General features: G+C 29.9%; 2 protein-coding genes across 2 annotated transcripts; both read left to right on the top strand.

The window, feature by feature from the left end:
• Positions 1-3,593, top strand: LOC145196403 (uncharacterized). The gene is made up of 4 exons (XM_090088667.1): positions 1-141; positions 289-459; positions 677-782; positions 2,918-3,593. Exons 2-4 carry the CDS (start codon positions 383-385, stop codon positions 3,059-3,061), a joined length of 327 nt encoding a protein of 108 aa, XP_089944793.1. The 5' UTR covers positions 1-141; positions 289-382; the 3' UTR covers positions 3,062-3,593.
• A 4,555-nt stretch (positions 3,594-8,148) lies between these two features.
• LOC145189268 (succinate dehydrogenase [ubiquinone] flavoprotein subunit, mitochondrial-like) lies at positions 8,149-15,492 on the top strand. The gene is made up of 15 exons (XM_090086545.1): positions 8,149-8,308; positions 9,356-9,433; positions 9,524-9,685; positions 10,164-10,472; positions 10,603-10,751; positions 10,843-10,967; positions 11,076-11,146; positions 11,227-11,324; positions 11,667-11,862; positions 11,954-12,151; positions 13,958-14,050; positions 14,173-14,271; positions 14,531-14,674; positions 14,933-15,046; positions 15,144-15,492. The coding sequence occupies exons 1-15, from the start codon at positions 8,267-8,269 to the stop codon at positions 15,228-15,230; spliced, it is 1,965 nt and encodes a 654-aa protein (XP_089942671.1). The 5' UTR covers positions 8,149-8,266; the 3' UTR covers positions 15,231-15,492.
• The last annotated feature ends 1,001 nt before the right edge of the window (positions 15,493-16,493 follow it).

Raw genomic sequence — 16,493 nt, 5'->3', positions numbered from 1 at the left:
GGAACTTCTAGAAACGCATATAGAGAATATTTAGTTATACATTTGTATCGTTTAAATTTCGTATTCATCCGATTTTGACGTCTCTTTTAATGAGGTTTCTCTGCAACTTTACAGAAATGTTATTCAATTTCATTACTGCTGGTAAAGTTTGTTGATAAAAAGTTGTTAGTAATAATTTCTGGTTTAAAACTCATTAGATCTTGTTTTAAAACTAAAACCTTTTAAGATAACTTTATAATGTCGTTCAATAACGATTAAAAACTAATTCTTTTTGATGTTATCATTTAGATATATAATAGTGCAATAAATATAAACTTGGTAGCTAGAATATACCTACTGCCGTCTACTAGAAAACTCAATGTGACCTCAATGTTGCTCAATCATGACTGAACTACTAAATCTCAGAGATGAAAAGAAAATAGCTGCACATATTACAGCAAGTTCAACATTGAGAAATTTGTAAGTGTTAAGAAAACAAAGTTTTCACACAGAAATTTTTTTTTAAAATTTCAGTGAAAAGATATAAGATAAATTCAAATTAGATTTCAATTATACTCTGAGAATCTTGAAAGAATTTATTATCATAAAACACACTCTAACATTCACAAACTCTCATTTCTTAACGTTTATACAGGTATTTTCTTTGTGTTTGAAATAGTTTTTATATTTTTTTCAGGAACATTGATCGTTTTGTATTCACTCATTTTTTATTTTTGTTTGTTTTGTGTTTTGTTGTTGGTGTTGTTTTCTTGCATTCCACAATCAACTTATGGAATTATCAGGTATGTTGTTTTTATAAAAATTTCGTATAATTTTTAAAATTTTTAGATGTTTTATAATTTAATGAAAATCTACAAGAATGTTATATATATATATATATATATATATATATATATATATATATATATATATATATATATATATATATATATATATATATATATATATATATATATATATATATATATATATATATATATATATAGACATGTGTTAGTGTAATTTGTATATATGTGTGTATATATTTTTGTATCTATGCATATGAAGGCTGTGAAGAGAAAGCCAGTAACGTCATATTTACAGATTTTTTTGAGTTATTCCCCCTACTATATAAAGAAGATGTTGCTGCATTGTTGCAAATTTATAAATCATAAAAAAAAATTAAGTTCACTTCTAAATTTATATATAATCACAAGGGGTAAGCAAGAGATGTCCAAATCTTTCAACCTATAAAGAAGTGTTGTTCATAATAACCTCGCTTACACTCTATCAAAATCTTTTTGCTACTAATGAAACTCTTTACTGTTTTTGTTAAAATTGTGGGTAAATGCAAGTATCCTGATATTAATAAAAAAAAAAAGAAAAGAAAAAAAAAAAAAAAGAAAAAGAAACTTGGTTGAAAGTGGGAATGATAGAGAAATAAATGGCAAAATAAAGACTTGAAAATAAATGGCAAAATACAAAGTAAAAATTAACAAGACATTTTGCTTCAATGGTTGAGGTGTTTAGCATAAAGCAAGATGACTGCTCATTCTGTTATTGTAATAAAGTGGTAAGAGATAACAGTGCTGTCAGGATTCTAGTTTGGAAAACATAGAAACCAACTTCTCGCTTTATCTGAACAGATTATAAATAATATTATTTATTAAGTCTTTTAGAAAACAGCAAAGTCATTATGCTTTGTAAGATACTAGGAAGCTCTATCTCCCAGAGGAACTTTATTTATCAAAGAAGTATGATATATGAGCACTTCCCACACTGAAAAGTTTGTCATGAAAGCTACAGATACTTTAAGAATGTTTGATTAAGAATAATATTTGATGATGATTTATTTTTATTGTGATTTATTATGATTTTTGGCTCTAAGATAGAATTCAAACTTGTTTTTTTTTCCAGGAAGTTTTTCCAAAAAAAGTTTAATATCAGCTTTGGTTATCTTAGGATCAGACAGTGTGCACCTGTTTTGATAAAACTAATTGGAAGAAAGAAGTGCAGCTAGCATGCTGCAACACTTTTTTTTGATCGCATTCTTACAAGAGATGTATCACATTTGGGTCTATTTGACAACTCAAGTGTAGGACAGAGCTGTTGTTTTGGAAACAGTTGCAAAGATGTCACAGTTCATCTAGTTTACCTTCTAAGATTTTTTAAATAACAAGTAATAAATCATGCAGTATTTAAAGCGTAAAAAGAAATTACGAAACTAGACACAGCTCTTTTATAAGTCTTCAAATCTGTTTTTCTTTTGTTTTGTTTTCTCAAAAATAAAAAAACTGTGACATCACTGGTTTTTCCCTTGCACCCTTCCATTGTTAAAGAGTTAAGAAAAAGTACTAGTAGAAGTAAAAAAAAAAAACATAAATAGATTCTGTTCTGTTCTGAGAAAAATATGCCACTGTTTATAGAAAAAATACTTAATAAATGTTTTTATTTTTGGTTTCACTTAAAATGACCTTCTAAACTAAAGTGTATGATAAAAAATGAGATTAGCTTTTTATTTGAAAAGATTTGTAGGAATTTTAAAAACTTAATGGCTTTTTGGGTTTTCTTTTTAAAGTTTGTATTAGTTTACGTTAAGTTATTTTTATTACTGTAGTCATAATTAGTAAAAAGAATTCTATTATTCTGACATCATTAATGAATAATTAATTGCAACAATCTAATTTTGGTTTTTGTGCTGCACATTTGTTTTTGACTCCTGTCAATAGACAACTGTTTGGTACAGTTTATAGAAAGCTGTTTTGGTATGGTTTGAGGGTTGAAATGCTTTTAAGGTGTATTTAATTGAGTGCTACTCTCAAGTGACCATTATTTAATTGGCTAACCACTTTATTATTGTATCTTCTCTGATACAATCTTTCTGGTTCAACAAATTTTAAGTTTGGATTCCAAATTTAGTTTTCTTTTTCTTTTACAGACAAATGAAGATGTTTTAATAAACTTACTTGAATTAGCTACACATGGTTTTAACCTGGGTTCAAAAGGAGAAAAAGTATTGGATAACAATGTCATACAGTCAACAGTAACCTTATCACACAATGTTAGTTCTTATCAAAGTTGATCCAATATCTTGAAACAATTTAAAGACTTCTTGAGAACGACTTAAAAACTCTAGATGGCACAAAGCAAAAAGTTCCTTCCAAAACCTTTCAGTATTTATTAGTGTGCGTGTTTTCACCAGTTTGTTTTCATTTTGATTTTCTTTGGGATCAATAAAAGTAATGTAAATAACAAAAGTAATAAATAATAAAAGTAAGGATAGAGCGCTACTTTTTAGGTTTTATGGGTTAATATCGTATGTGTTAAATTATGTTATTTGGAATAAGTTATTTTTAGAAAAATGTTGTTTTTTTTTTTTTTTTTGCTTTTTTGCTTTTGTAAGTTTTCTGGTGTGAAGATGTAAAAGTGGCTTTTAGTTTATTGGTTTATTGCCCAATTTTTATTTAAAATAAAAAGTCTCATACATGTTCATGGAGTTTATGTCATGTTTGTTAAAATATTTAATTATATCTTGAAAAAAGTTGTATTTAACGCACACTTTTATTTTGTGCAATTTTTGGAGTCTTGTTGCAATAGACTTTTTATGATTCTGCTTTTTTATTGTTCTGCATGTCTACATAGATGCACATTGAATCTTTCATTTTAACAATGATTTGCATAGTTGTATAAAGATAATCCGTGAAAATTGCTTTCATCAAATATGCGTGTTCTTGCAATCTTGATCAACAAACTACTTTTGATAAGAGGCTTGCAGCTCGTGATGGTGCATAAGCACGCTAAACAAATTCCACATTTGATATTTCGGCCAGTTAAATTTTTTTAGTTTCGGCAGCTGTTTTAGCTTCAGTTTTAGTACTTAGTATCGAAACTATAAATCGCTATTCAAAAGTCAAAGACGCTTGTTGTCTAGGCTAGATGAATGATCAGATTTGTGGCCGGGTGTTACATGACGAACTTTGAAACTTAATAATAGCAAGATTAAATGTAAAAAAAAACTTTCTTTAAGTAAATTTGCTGGCAGATTATTTTTTACGCTTTGCATCTTAAGAATTGACGTCATCACTCGCCCCTTCAAAATTAAAAATATCCGTGATGAAATTTCATTTGATAATTTAAGATGTAGAGCGGGATTTTCTACAAGGAGAAACTTTAATGGAAAACTCATCAAAATCCCCAAAAATTTCTGTCCGTTAATTTGCAAATAAGTGAATGTTTTTTAAACAGTTCGGGTTGCCTTATTTATGATAAATAGTTTAAAAATTTTGACATCTTAAAAATCTCACCATTAAATACTCAAAAATCGGAAATAAAAATCAAATTGCTTATCGGAAAAAGTTGGAACTGAAGTTGTTAACTTCAAAAGGTTTCAAGCAGAAAAATTTTTAACGAAATTTGCACCGAATTTGCTAAAAACTGATAAAATGTCAAAACCAAACTTTATATCAAAAATTTTTTAATTCTTGTCTTATTATGGTCAAGGGTCCCGGAGATGAGGGTTTCTACGGAAAATAATGTGAAAATCCTGTAGGAAAACAGAGATCAAGGTCTTCAAAAGATTTTATTAATATCATTTATTTCATTAAGAAACATCAATTAATGTCTTTTCATTTTTTTTTCTTACAGTTTAAAGAGTTTTAAATTTTTCACAATCCCACAATATTTTGAATACGATATATTTGAATAGTTTTGTATTGCAATTACACATTTTAATAAAATGAAGAAAGAAAAGAAATAAAAAGAAAGAAAGAAAGAAGTGGTGTTACCTAATTCAAATAATTTCTGAAAAGATTTGACGTAGCACAATAAATCGCAACCCCTCCCCCCCCCCCCCCCCCGCACGTTTCTTTTTTCATTCTTTCATTTTTCATCATTCTTATACCATTACACATTTTGCTCGAAGTTGTTTGTAAAAAACCTTGACCGTTGTTTCCGATAACTAACTTCGATCTAGATCTATTACATCTCTTCATTCATCTCCATCATCCATCTTCTTATAATGATTACAATTAAACTTTAAATTATTATTGTTATTTTTATTAGTATCATTATATTTTTTGTTATAATTGCTAAACTACTGAGAAGATTAAGTTACCTCACAAAAAGTCTTCTCTAAATGTTGTGAAAAAATATTAAAATATCGATCTTTTATCGAAATTTCAACCGTGAAAATAAAATTTGGCAACGAAGTTACAAATTCCTGGATCCACGTCTGTTAAAATTTAGGTTCAAGCTACTTTGATAAAAAGTGTTAGGTTTTTTTCTGCATTTTCAGCCATTAAAAAGTAGTTTAAACAATAAAAATTTTGATCGGAAGATCGCGCATCAACCATGGACTTCTTTCTAGTCTTCTAGATGCGATTAGAGACACGGAAACGGGTTTTTGTCAAGACTAATTGGCGATTGCTTCCATCGAATGGCCTGTTGAGCTGTCGCAATATACACGTCTTTATTCATTCTCAAGTTATTTATAAATCGCATGAGAGCTAGAAAAAAATACCACTCAATACAACCCTATTTATCTTTTACCTTTTCTTCCGTGCTACTTATTTTCTATTTTGTTTTGCTTAACTTTCGTTAAAGTGCAAATAAAAAGGGTCTCACCAATTTTTATGTATGGCGCGTTATCGAACTAAGAGGAGTGGCCAAACACAGTGAAAAGTTGTTTGTTGTTCTATTAGTAGGTATCAAAATTTCTCATGAACTAATTATACACATTTTCCTCGTCACTAGTCTCTTGAAATTTGTCTATTATTGTTCCCAAGACGCCTGCTTGATCGCACTGCCATGGAACAAGTAGAATCTCCCACAAACCAGGATAGGAATCTGTAAGAAGAAAGTAGTTAAGTCGTTGTCGCCCACCCCTACAAAAAAAGGCTCGCAAGGAAACTTAACGTAATGAAAAGAAAGGTGATTTTTACTTTTGGGATAGTTACTCATATAACATTCTGATGGTGGTAGATGGTCCAGAGTAAACAGCTACCATAGTTTCCGGATGTGCCCAGTGTGCTGTGATACAAGAAGTCTTTATCTCCTAAAACTCTAAACGTATTTTTGGTGCTCTCAAGGAATGGGTTTCTCCACGTGTGGTTACATAAATCGTTTGCTGAATTGTTTTCATATGGTTAACAACCTCAAATTTAAGTTCTACGTACGATGGCTTTTAAAAAAGAATAGCATAATTTCAAACCAAATACGTCACTAGAAATAATTTTATATCACAATCGAATGATAATTGCGATTTCAACTCAGAAGCCATTATGATACTTATGGTTTGACCATTCTTCTGGAAACATCATGTCTATAAAAAAACAACTAGTTATATAATTGGATTACAAAAAAAGCGACGGGGGTACTTTTGACAATCCTGACAAGTTGATTTTGGCATACAACTTCAGAATGAAAAGTATTAACCACACTCTTGGGTTGCCTTGACTAAACTGTAATCAGTGTTGTTCCCAGCCACAAAGAACGTCCCTTTAACTGGACAGCCTTTATAGTTAGTTACTCCGTCGAGCAAATATTTATAAAGCTGAATATTTTTTGATGTAACTCCATCGTCCATAGTAAGTAAAATCATTTGTGGAGTGTTGTTTTTTGGCTACCCGCCTGGAATGTCTTCACCAGCGCACCAACGCAAAGGTAGGCGGGAAATCGAGGAATCGCAAGCTGTTGCTGGAGGATATTAACGCGTCTGTTCCTGCCATAGCAACCGTTCTAGAGCTTGAATACAATAATAGCGTGGCAGGAATTTCCTAAATTTTATCAACAATTGTATGCAAATGATATTAGAAGTAATTTAAAAACGGATTCTGATGGAACTTTTGAGAATTTCTATTTTTAGATAATCATGTTGGAGTTTTTATTTTTTTTTGCGGAATGAAAAATTTCTTTTCTAACATCACTGTTATACAATTATGTAACAACCGCCAAATGTTATGAAAATCGATCAAAATTTCCGATGTATTTTAAGTTTTTACGATAATTCCGTGAACTATTCGCGAAAATTTACTATTTTATCTGGTTAAACGGACTCGTAACGTTAAGAAAATGTAACAACAAATGAAACTGCAACAAAACGTCAAATGAAACTGCAACAAAACGTCAAATGAAACTGCAACAAAACGTCAAATGAAACTGCAACAGACAGTTTTAAAACTTCCTGTTAATTAGTCGAAAAACTTATAAAATTTGATTAAAAATCTGATTGATTTTAAAAAAATAAAATAAATAAAAATTGGATTTTGGTCTTTTAGAGTTTTGGTTCATATTGCAACTGCTTTATAAAAAATTTGAAAACATTTTTCATCGGCAGATAATTTTGATTTTGGTGTGCAATCATTTTTAGCATTATGATTCACTTTGATATTAAATGATGTAATCTTATTTCGAAAACATTGTATCATTTTTACAGTAAATGTCAAGGATTAACTCTTAAATTCTTATTAAAACGTTTGAGTTAAAACTTTTAAAACAACTCTTTATAAAATGCAAATTTTGTAAGACATTTGGTTTTCAAGACTTCAAAACATCTTTAATGTTGCTTTTAACTTCTATAGGCTGTGATTAAATTGACTCATCATTTTAGTTAACAATATAAGTTATGATTAGCTAAAAAATTAATTTTAACTAGTTTTTTAAAATTAGTTTTAATTTCACAAGTTTGTAATTTTTCTCTGAAACATTTTTGTAAACGCATCAAAAAACTTAAATATGCAGTTCAGTATTTGGGACCAGGCGGAACACACGTGTAAATGAATACACTGCTTCCTCGATGTTCCTACAAATAAAAATCACGTTTTTCAATTAAAGCCAATTTTAAACCTATTAACCATTACAAAATTCCAAAAAAACAATTTTTGAACCTCTTCATATTTTTTTCTCTAGTTTCGCTATTGTTTTTACATTTAGCTAGAGGTATTTTTACGAAAAACAAGCCTATGCATGTTTCCCAGATTTGTTTTTCGTAGCTTATGCGTTAACTTTTTAGCATCAAAACTCATTGTATCATACTGTGTTTTTTTTCCTACTCTTTAACTAATATTATAGTAAGAGTGAGTATTAAACAGAAGTTACTTAGATAATAAAGTTTTTATGCATGCTGTGACAGTTCTAATTATTTAAATGGACACGCCTTTCAGTTTTCTATTCGGTGAAGTTCATAAGTAGAGTCGGTAAAATACTTTTTGATTGCAAGCAATGTTATCATTCCAAAAATTATCAGTGACGGCCTCACATTTTTGGTAAAGAACCATAAAAGTGTGTGACCATGTTATCTTTATATAGAAGTTACTTTAATAAGTCTCCTCAGGTATGAGAATCAAAAATTAGTTTTCTTTTTATTTACCCAGCAAACAGGAAAAAAAAATATTGACACCAATCTGTTTGTATATAGCGGTATTTTTGATACCATATGAAGAGAGTATCTTTAATTGTTCATGAGCGAATTCTTCGTTTTTCTATATGGTTATTTGAAGAAGTAAAATGGGATGAAAAAGTATTATTTTTCAGATTAAACACTTTTTCACTTCCAGCTTGCTGGTGCACAATACTTGCAATTTTAAATTATCCACATAAATCACTTGTATTCAGCTCTCATTAAAAGATTCATTAAAAGATTCTAGTTCTCTATATTTGATAAACCTATATTAACATATTTATATGAGATATAAACATATAGCATATAATTTTCAGTTGTATATCACATGTATTAATTATGGAGTTTGGAACCTTAAGCTTAACCTGTTTTCTAACCTCTCCCAATTATCATTCTCACTAAATAGTTGATAAAATCAGATTTTTTGCACAAGTATTCTATTAGTACTGAACTAGGAAGTTATCCTAGGGCTGATGTAGATATAAATGCTCTGTGATTTAGAATAATTTTTGTGTAAGTTAATATGTTGTTTTCAACAATATAATTTAAATATAGAATACATGAGGGAACCAACTATATTTTTAAAAAATACTATATTAATGTTAAAGTTTTCGCATAATTTTTGTGTAAGTTAATATTGTTAAATCAGCTATTGTGGGAGTTAAAAAATAAGATAAAAACTAATAACTTTTAATGGATGAGTTTGTTGTTTTCAACAATATAATTTAAATATAGAATATTAACTTACACAAAAATTATGCGAAAACTTTAACATTAATATAGTATTTTTTAAAAATATAGTTGGTTCCCTCATGTATTCTATATTTAAATTATATTGTTGAAAACAACAAACTCATCCATTAAAAGTTATTAGTTTTTATCTTATTTTTTAACTCCCACAATAGCTGATTTAACAATATTAACTTACACAAAAATTATGCGAAAACTTTAACATTAATATAGTATTTTTTAAAAATATAGTTGGTTCCCTCATGTATTCGTAGTTTTCACTTCACAGTTGAAGGCAACAGAACAGGTGATAAAACATCCAAGGCGGAGGTAAATTCCATTGTAATTACTATTTTTGCTGTTCTTTTTGTGTACTGAATCTTCCAATATTTCTATTAAATATTTTCAATTTCATATTAGTTGAGTCGTCAATACCCAGTTATTGATCATACATATGATTGTGTAGTAGTTGGGGCTGGAGGAGCAGGCTTGCGAGCTGCTTTTGGTCTTGCAAATGCTGGCTTTAAAACAGCTTGTGTTACTAAACTCTTTCCAACTCGATCACACACAGTTGCAGCACAGGTTAGACTTTATTATACATTTTTTGTTTAGATACTGTTTAGAAACTCAGCTTTGCTACTGTTATTTTTTGCTTTTTATGCTTTATTTATATATAAATATATAAATATACATATATATATACATATATATATGTATATATATATACATATATATATATATGTATACATATATATACATATATATACATATATATATATGTATATATATATACATATATATGTATATACATATATATACATATATGCATTATACATATATACATATATACATATATACATATATACATATATACATATACACATATACACATATACACATATATACATATATACATATATATACATATATACATATGTGTATATATATATATATATATATATATATACACATGTATATATATATATGTATATATATAAATAATGCATAAATAGTGCAATCTATATAAGTACATATATACACTATTTTCCTATATATCTAGGGTGGTATAAATGCAGCCTTAGGAAATATGGAAAAAGATGACTGGAGATGGCATATGTATGACACTGTAAAAGGCTCAGATTGGCTGGGTGACCAAGATGCAATTCACTATATGACTCGTGAAGCACCAGCTGCTGTTTATGAACTTGAAAATTATGGGATGCCATTCAGTAGAACAGAAGAAGGAAGAATTTATCAACGAGCGTTTGGTGGCCAGAGTTTAAACTTTGGTAAAAGTGGCCAAGCACATCGATGCTGTGCTGTAGCTGATCGAACTGGCCATTCACTTCTTCACACACTATATGGACAGGTATATTCTTTTTTTAGTATTGCTGAGTATATGCTTGAGTGAGTTATGAGTTAAATAGTGCTCATTTGTAATTGTATGTTTAATCATGTCATAAGAATTTTAAAAAATATTGTGCATTTTTTTGCTTTAGTCTCTGCGATATGACTGTAATTATTTTATTGAATACTTTGCTTTGGATCTGCTCATGGATAAAGGCAAGTGTGTTGGAATTATTGCATTAAACCTTGAAGATGGATCTCTGCATAGAATTAAAGCAAAAAATACTGTACTTGCCACAGGGTAAGTTTCTCTTACAAGCTTTTAAAAATCTGGTTTAATGCTTCAAAATTTTTCCTTCTACTTAATGTATGTGTGATATTTACTTTTGTAGTGGTTACGGGCGATCATACTTCTCATGTACATCAGCCCATACATGCACTGGAGATGGAACTGCTATGGTCACAAGAGCTGGTCTTGCAAATGAAGATTTAGAATTCATACAGTTTCATCCAACTGGTTCTCTTTCGCTTTTTTTTTTTTAATTTACTTTTACCTTCAATTTTGTAATAATTGATTGTGCTTGCTCTTTGTTTGATTCACATTTTGAAGGTCTTTTTTAACTAGGTATTTATGGAGCTGGTTGTCTCATAACTGAAGGTTGTCGAGGTGAAGGGGGCTACTTAATTAATAGTGAAGTATGTCATTGATTTTTATTTTCTTTTACTAAATGAAATTTAATAAAACAAAACTTTAACACAAATAATTCTTTTTTGAGGGTGAGCGTTTTATGGAAAGATATGCTCCAACTGCCAAAGATCTTGCTTCAAGAGATGTTGTTTCTCGATCAATGACAATTGAGATTAGAGAGGGGCGGTATGTGATTCTTTTTATAACAGGCTTTTTTTTTTTTGTTTTTACATTCTTTTAAGAGCTGACAGTACAACTAATTGGTTAGTGGATTAAGTAAAAATGAGTTTCACAACTGAATATTTTTATATAATCAAAAAAAATTTATTCATTTTCTTTCTATATTACGATTTTATCCACAAATTGTATGCTATTTATTGAACTTGAAAATTTCACAATTGATAAAGCTCAAAATTCTTTTTTTTTCTTTCTTTACTTGGCTGTAACACAAGGAAATAATTTATCTTTTTTCTGTGTCTAGTGGATGTGAACCAAAATGAGGGAATAATTTATCTTTTTTCTGTCTAGTGGATGTGGACCAGAAAAAGATCATGTTTACTTGCAGTTGTCTCATCTTCAACCAGAGATACTCAAGTCTCGTCTTCCTGGAATCTCAGAGACAGCCATGATTTTTGCTGGTGTTGATGTAACACGTGACCCTATTCCTGTTCTCCCAACTTGCCATTATAATATGGGAGGGATACCAACCAACTATAATGGACAGGTTCTTAACAATATTCTTTTTAATATTGATTTACTGCTTAAAAAAAATTACTCTTTGTATCAAAATAGTTATTTACCTTTTTATATATTAGGTGCTTCAACATAAGAATGGTAAAGATGTTCTTATCGAAGGTTTATATGCTGCAGGTGAAGCTGCTTGTGCTTCAGTGCATGGCGCAAACCGACTAGGGGCAAATTCTTTACTAGATTTAGTCATATTTGGGCGTGCATGTGCTTTAGATATTGCTGCAAAGAATAAACCTGGAGATGCAATTCCAGATTTACCGGATGTGAGTTTTCTGTTAATTATTATTACATTAAAATTTTCATAAAGAATATTTAAACAAATTTTTCTTTTTAAAAAATTTTTTCTGATAATGAAAATTTGATTTTGTACCCATTTAAATGCACTCCACACAATGTGAAAACACTTTTTAACATTTTATGGAAAAGTTGCAAAAAAGTCTTTATCAGTATTTAACACTGTTTAGTTTTTTATGCAAATAACTCAATAACTCAAATACAGGGTGCAGCAACGATTCACAAACTTTTTTTTTTTAAATGACTTTTTAAAGCACTAAAAAATTATATCTATGGAGTTTAATAAAAGAAAAGTTGAAGATAAATGCTTTTACTACTTTAACATTCAATTAGGTCTTCTTTTTTTTTTAATCACTTCCTCAAGCCTTGGATGGAAAGACTGGCAGCTGCTGGTTATATAGTCCCCTGACATTGAGTTCCAAGCATGGGTAATTAATGACTGTAGTGACTTGACACACTGATGTCAAGGGGATTCAGATCAGGACTGGATGGTGGCCAAATGTGTTTGGGCCAGAAATTTGTCATATTGTCCTAAAGGTATTGTTGGGTTTTTCTGGACCCATGATAAGGTGCATTGTCCTGTTGAAATATTTAGTTGCCTTCTGGGAATGTCTTCTTCATGGCACCACATAATGTTTTAGTAAGCTGATATACTCATCAGAGGTAATTTTTTCTTTCTCTTTAATGTAGATTGATGGAATTTCTCTCCATTAGAAGCAATTATTCCTAGCATCATGGCGGACTGAGGGTAATTTGTGTGATACACAAGTGGTGCTCTGCACAATGAATCTGTCATTTTGCCTATTGATCACACAGTCAACACTAAAAAATTTTCATCTAAAAAAATTTTGACTGTTGTTGAAGGCTTTTCAGTTGATTCAAAAGCTTCTTTGATTGCTCCAATCTAAAAGTTTTTAGCCTCTCTGTCAAAAATTTGTATATTGGTCGGGCCACACTGACTTTTCCAAATGTTTTTAGAGTTCTTCTGACTGTCTGCTCATCAACATTGTGAGCAGTTTTTCTGCCTTTCTGATGGATATATTAGAAATCTTTTCAACATGCTTTTTAAGCTTTTTAGTAAACTTTCTATCAACTTATTTGTTCACTGAAGAGGGCATTTGAGCTCTCTCAGCACTGTCACATTTTTCACTTTGTGAAATGTAGTTTTAGACACTCCAGAAATACGAATCACTTTACTTACAGGTAAACCCCCATGAATCAAATTTCAAACTTCACTTCTTTTGGCTTCCATTGTAAAACTTTTGACTGAAATATCCTTTATTCACAATTTTATTCAAATCTAAGAGGTTCATTGAACATTAACCAACAAAAACAAGTGGCAGAAATATTTTATTTATATCACGAAACCTAGCCAAAAATTAGTTTGAGTATTGCTGCCACACCTTGTATTACCCATAAAAAGTCTTTCATGAAAAATCCTTACTTTTTTTTTTACTTATTGAAAATTTTAAATTATAATCATATATGTTAAGAAAAATAATTTGTATACCACCTTGAAAAAAAGTAACACTCATGTTTAGGGACCAACCAAATTCACTGCAAAGAAAAACCACAAAAAGCACAACAAAATGCCACTGTCTTATTAAGACTTCTTAATCAGAATGTGGTTTTGTTGCTATGCTTTTTGTTGTTTTGTTTTTTGTTTTTTTTTGTTTTGTTTTTGTTTTTTGCAGTGAATTTGGTTGGTTCCTACTTGAATCTCAATATATTTTCACAGTACCTTTGTGAAAATATTTGCTTACTTACTTTTGCAGGATATAGGAGAAGCATCTGTTGCCAACCTTGATAAAGTTCGATATGCAAATGGACACACACCTACTGCAAATCTAAGACTCAAGATGCAAAAAGTAGTTTTGCTTTTACAGCTTAAATATTTGCTTTCTAATTTTATAATAGTTTAACATATTTTTACATGGTTGTCATCATTTACAGTTTATCAATTCTTGTCTTATTCTGATCTAATTTGTAGATTATGCAAGGGCATGCAGCAGTATTTAGAACTGGCACTGTCTTGGCTGAAGGAGTAACAAAAATATATCAGGCTTATGATGAACTGAAGGATCTCAAGGTTAGTTTCTCCTAATATATGTATGTATGTGTGTATGTATGTATGTATGTGTGTATGTATGTATGTATGTATGTATGTATGTATGTATGTATGTATGTATGTATGTATGTATGTATGTATACACACACACACACACATATATATATATATATATATATATATATATATATATATGTATATATGTATATATATGTATATATGTATATATATGTATATATGTATATATATGTATATATGTGTGTATACATACATAATACAGGTATATGATCGTGGCATGATATGGAACACTGACCTTGTGGAAGCATTGGAACTTCAAAATTTGATGCTGAACTCCTGTCAGGCTATGGTATCTGCTGAAGCAAGAAAAGAAAGCCGTGGAGCACATGCTAGAGAGGACTACAAGGTCTCTAATTCTTTGAGATTTTTTTCACTGAAATCCTTTTTAATTTTTTTTAAAAGAAGATAAAAACTTTTTATTTACAGTTCTAGTTTTTTTGTAATTTATGTTTATTAAAGCTGAAAAATTGTTTTGTTTATATTATATTTACTTTCTTTGTTATATTTGTTTTTTCTATTACTTTTTTTTTTTTTTTTTTACTGTATTTATTTTTTCACATCAGCGAAATTTAAAATAAAAGTTCAATATATTTCTCTTCCGTAGACACGAATTGATGAATATGACTATAGCAAACCTCTGGAGGGTCAGAAGAAGAAACCATTGGAAGAGCATTGGCGTAAGCACACATTGTCATATCAAGATGTTGAGACTGGAAAGGTATTCATTTTTATGATTCTCTTTTGTTTTGATTTTTTTAATTTTAATATTTACTTAATATTTTGACTTATTTTGACTTATTTTGACTTTGGTTTAGGTGTCACTTACTTACCGACCTGTGATCGATAACACTTTGGATGAGTTAGAATGCGCAATGGTTCCTCCTGCAATTAGATCTTATTAGCGCTGCATGTAACTTAACTCGTTTTCTATTAAAAAATTTGAATGACTGTAAAAGCCGGTAAATTCTTGTAAATTCATTGGTTGTAATACTGTTATTTGTGTGTACGAGTTGCTCAAATATTTCATCGCTGATGTTGCAATGTTTTAAAAAGAAAAATCATACTTCCTCTAAATTAAGTTGTCTCTGGGGTTTTTTTTTTGTTATTTTTGATTTATAATGTAAATCCTTATTATCGTGTAGAAATGAAATATTACGTTTGCTATCTGATGCAGTTTTCATTTCTAAAAGAAAAATATTTACAGTATCTTGTATTTTGATCATGCATAGAGCTTTTTTTTGCTGAAGATCGCTAAGAAAAACGTTAACAAATATGGATCGTCGATTTGATAGATTGTTAAAAAAAATTCTTTTTTAACCTCTAATGAATTAAAAACCAAAGATCAAGAACAGTATCACTTCTCGATTTATAAAAAAAGAATCCTGGTATATCACACCCTGTAAATATTTACACTTTTAAAGTTAAAAATGTAGAAAAATATCTCAGCATGGTATAGGTCCGCGTAAGCGGACAGACTACGTTAGAGTACAGCTTCCCAAAGCTTAATACTACCCCTAACATGCCTCACCGTCTTTGAAGTAAGCAATAGGCTGTTTTCTTGCTTCAGGACGCCCAATATATTCTCTCATCAGACTGGAAACGATTAAATTGGGATTCATCAATCCATAAAACGTTTTTTCAAAAGGATATATTTTTATTTAGGAGCCTTTTTCCAAACCTTAATCGCTTTAGTCGATTTTGTTTTGAAATTAGAAGTATCTTATTTGCTACAGGACCTAAAAGGTCGGCTTCTTGCAAACAACGACAAATGGCTGGGGCTGGTACAACTGCGTAATACTGTTCTTGAGGTATTGTGGTTATAGTCCACCCGCCAATGCCTTGTGGACTTTCCACTCCTCTCGGGGAATACCCAGTAGCACGATGACCCTGAGTTCGTCTCCCTTTTGAAAAGCGGGCGAGAAAAAAAAGAAAAATATCAAAATGCAATTACGAGGACTTAACCAACTATAACATTTGATCTTAGCCTTTAGGCCGAGAAGCGACACTGTTCTTGATCTTTGGTTTTTTAATTCATTAGAGGTCAAAAAAGAAACTTTCTTAACGTTCTAACAAATCGACGATCCATATTTGTTAACGTTTTTCTTAGCGGAGGCTTTCGAATTTAATCATCAGTGAAATTGAATTTCTTAACATGTTTACGACGG

This window comes from Hydra viridissima, unplaced genomic scaffold, assembly GCF_058129835.1.
Source record: "Hydra viridissima isolate aposymbiotic clone 2 unplaced genomic scaffold, HvirCarnegie_v1 scaffold_5, whole genome shotgun sequence".
Classification (NCBI taxonomy): Eukaryota; Metazoa; Cnidaria; class Hydrozoa; order Anthoathecata; family Hydridae; genus Hydra; species Hydra viridissima.
This window is presented reverse-complemented; position numbering and strand designations above follow the sequence as displayed.

Excerpts from the sequence above, each read along its gene's own strand:
- LOC145189268 (XM_090086545.1), top strand. The coding sequence starts at position 8,267 with ATGTTATCTTTATATAGAAGTTACTTTAATAAGTCTCCTCAG. Across the intron at positions 9,434-9,523 it reads ATAAAACATCCAAGGCGGAG|TTGAGTCGTCAATACCCAGT; the intron begins GTAAATTCCATT and ends ATTTCATATTAG. Across the intron at positions 12,152-13,957 it reads CAATTCCAGATTTACCGGAT|GATATAGGAGAAGCATCTGT; the intron begins GTGAGTTTTCTG and ends TTACTTTTGCAG.
- LOC145196403 (XM_090088667.1), top strand. The coding sequence starts at position 383 with ATGACTGAACTACTAAATCTCAGAGATGAAAAGAAAATAGCTGCACAT. Across the intron at positions 460-676 it reads AGTTCAACATTGAGAAATTT|GAACATTGATCGTTTTGTAT; the intron begins GTAAGTGTTAAG and ends TATTTTTTTCAG. Across the intron at positions 783-2,917 it reads TCAACTTATGGAATTATCAG|ACAAATGAAGATGTTTTAAT; the intron begins GTATGTTGTTTT and ends TTTCTTTTACAG.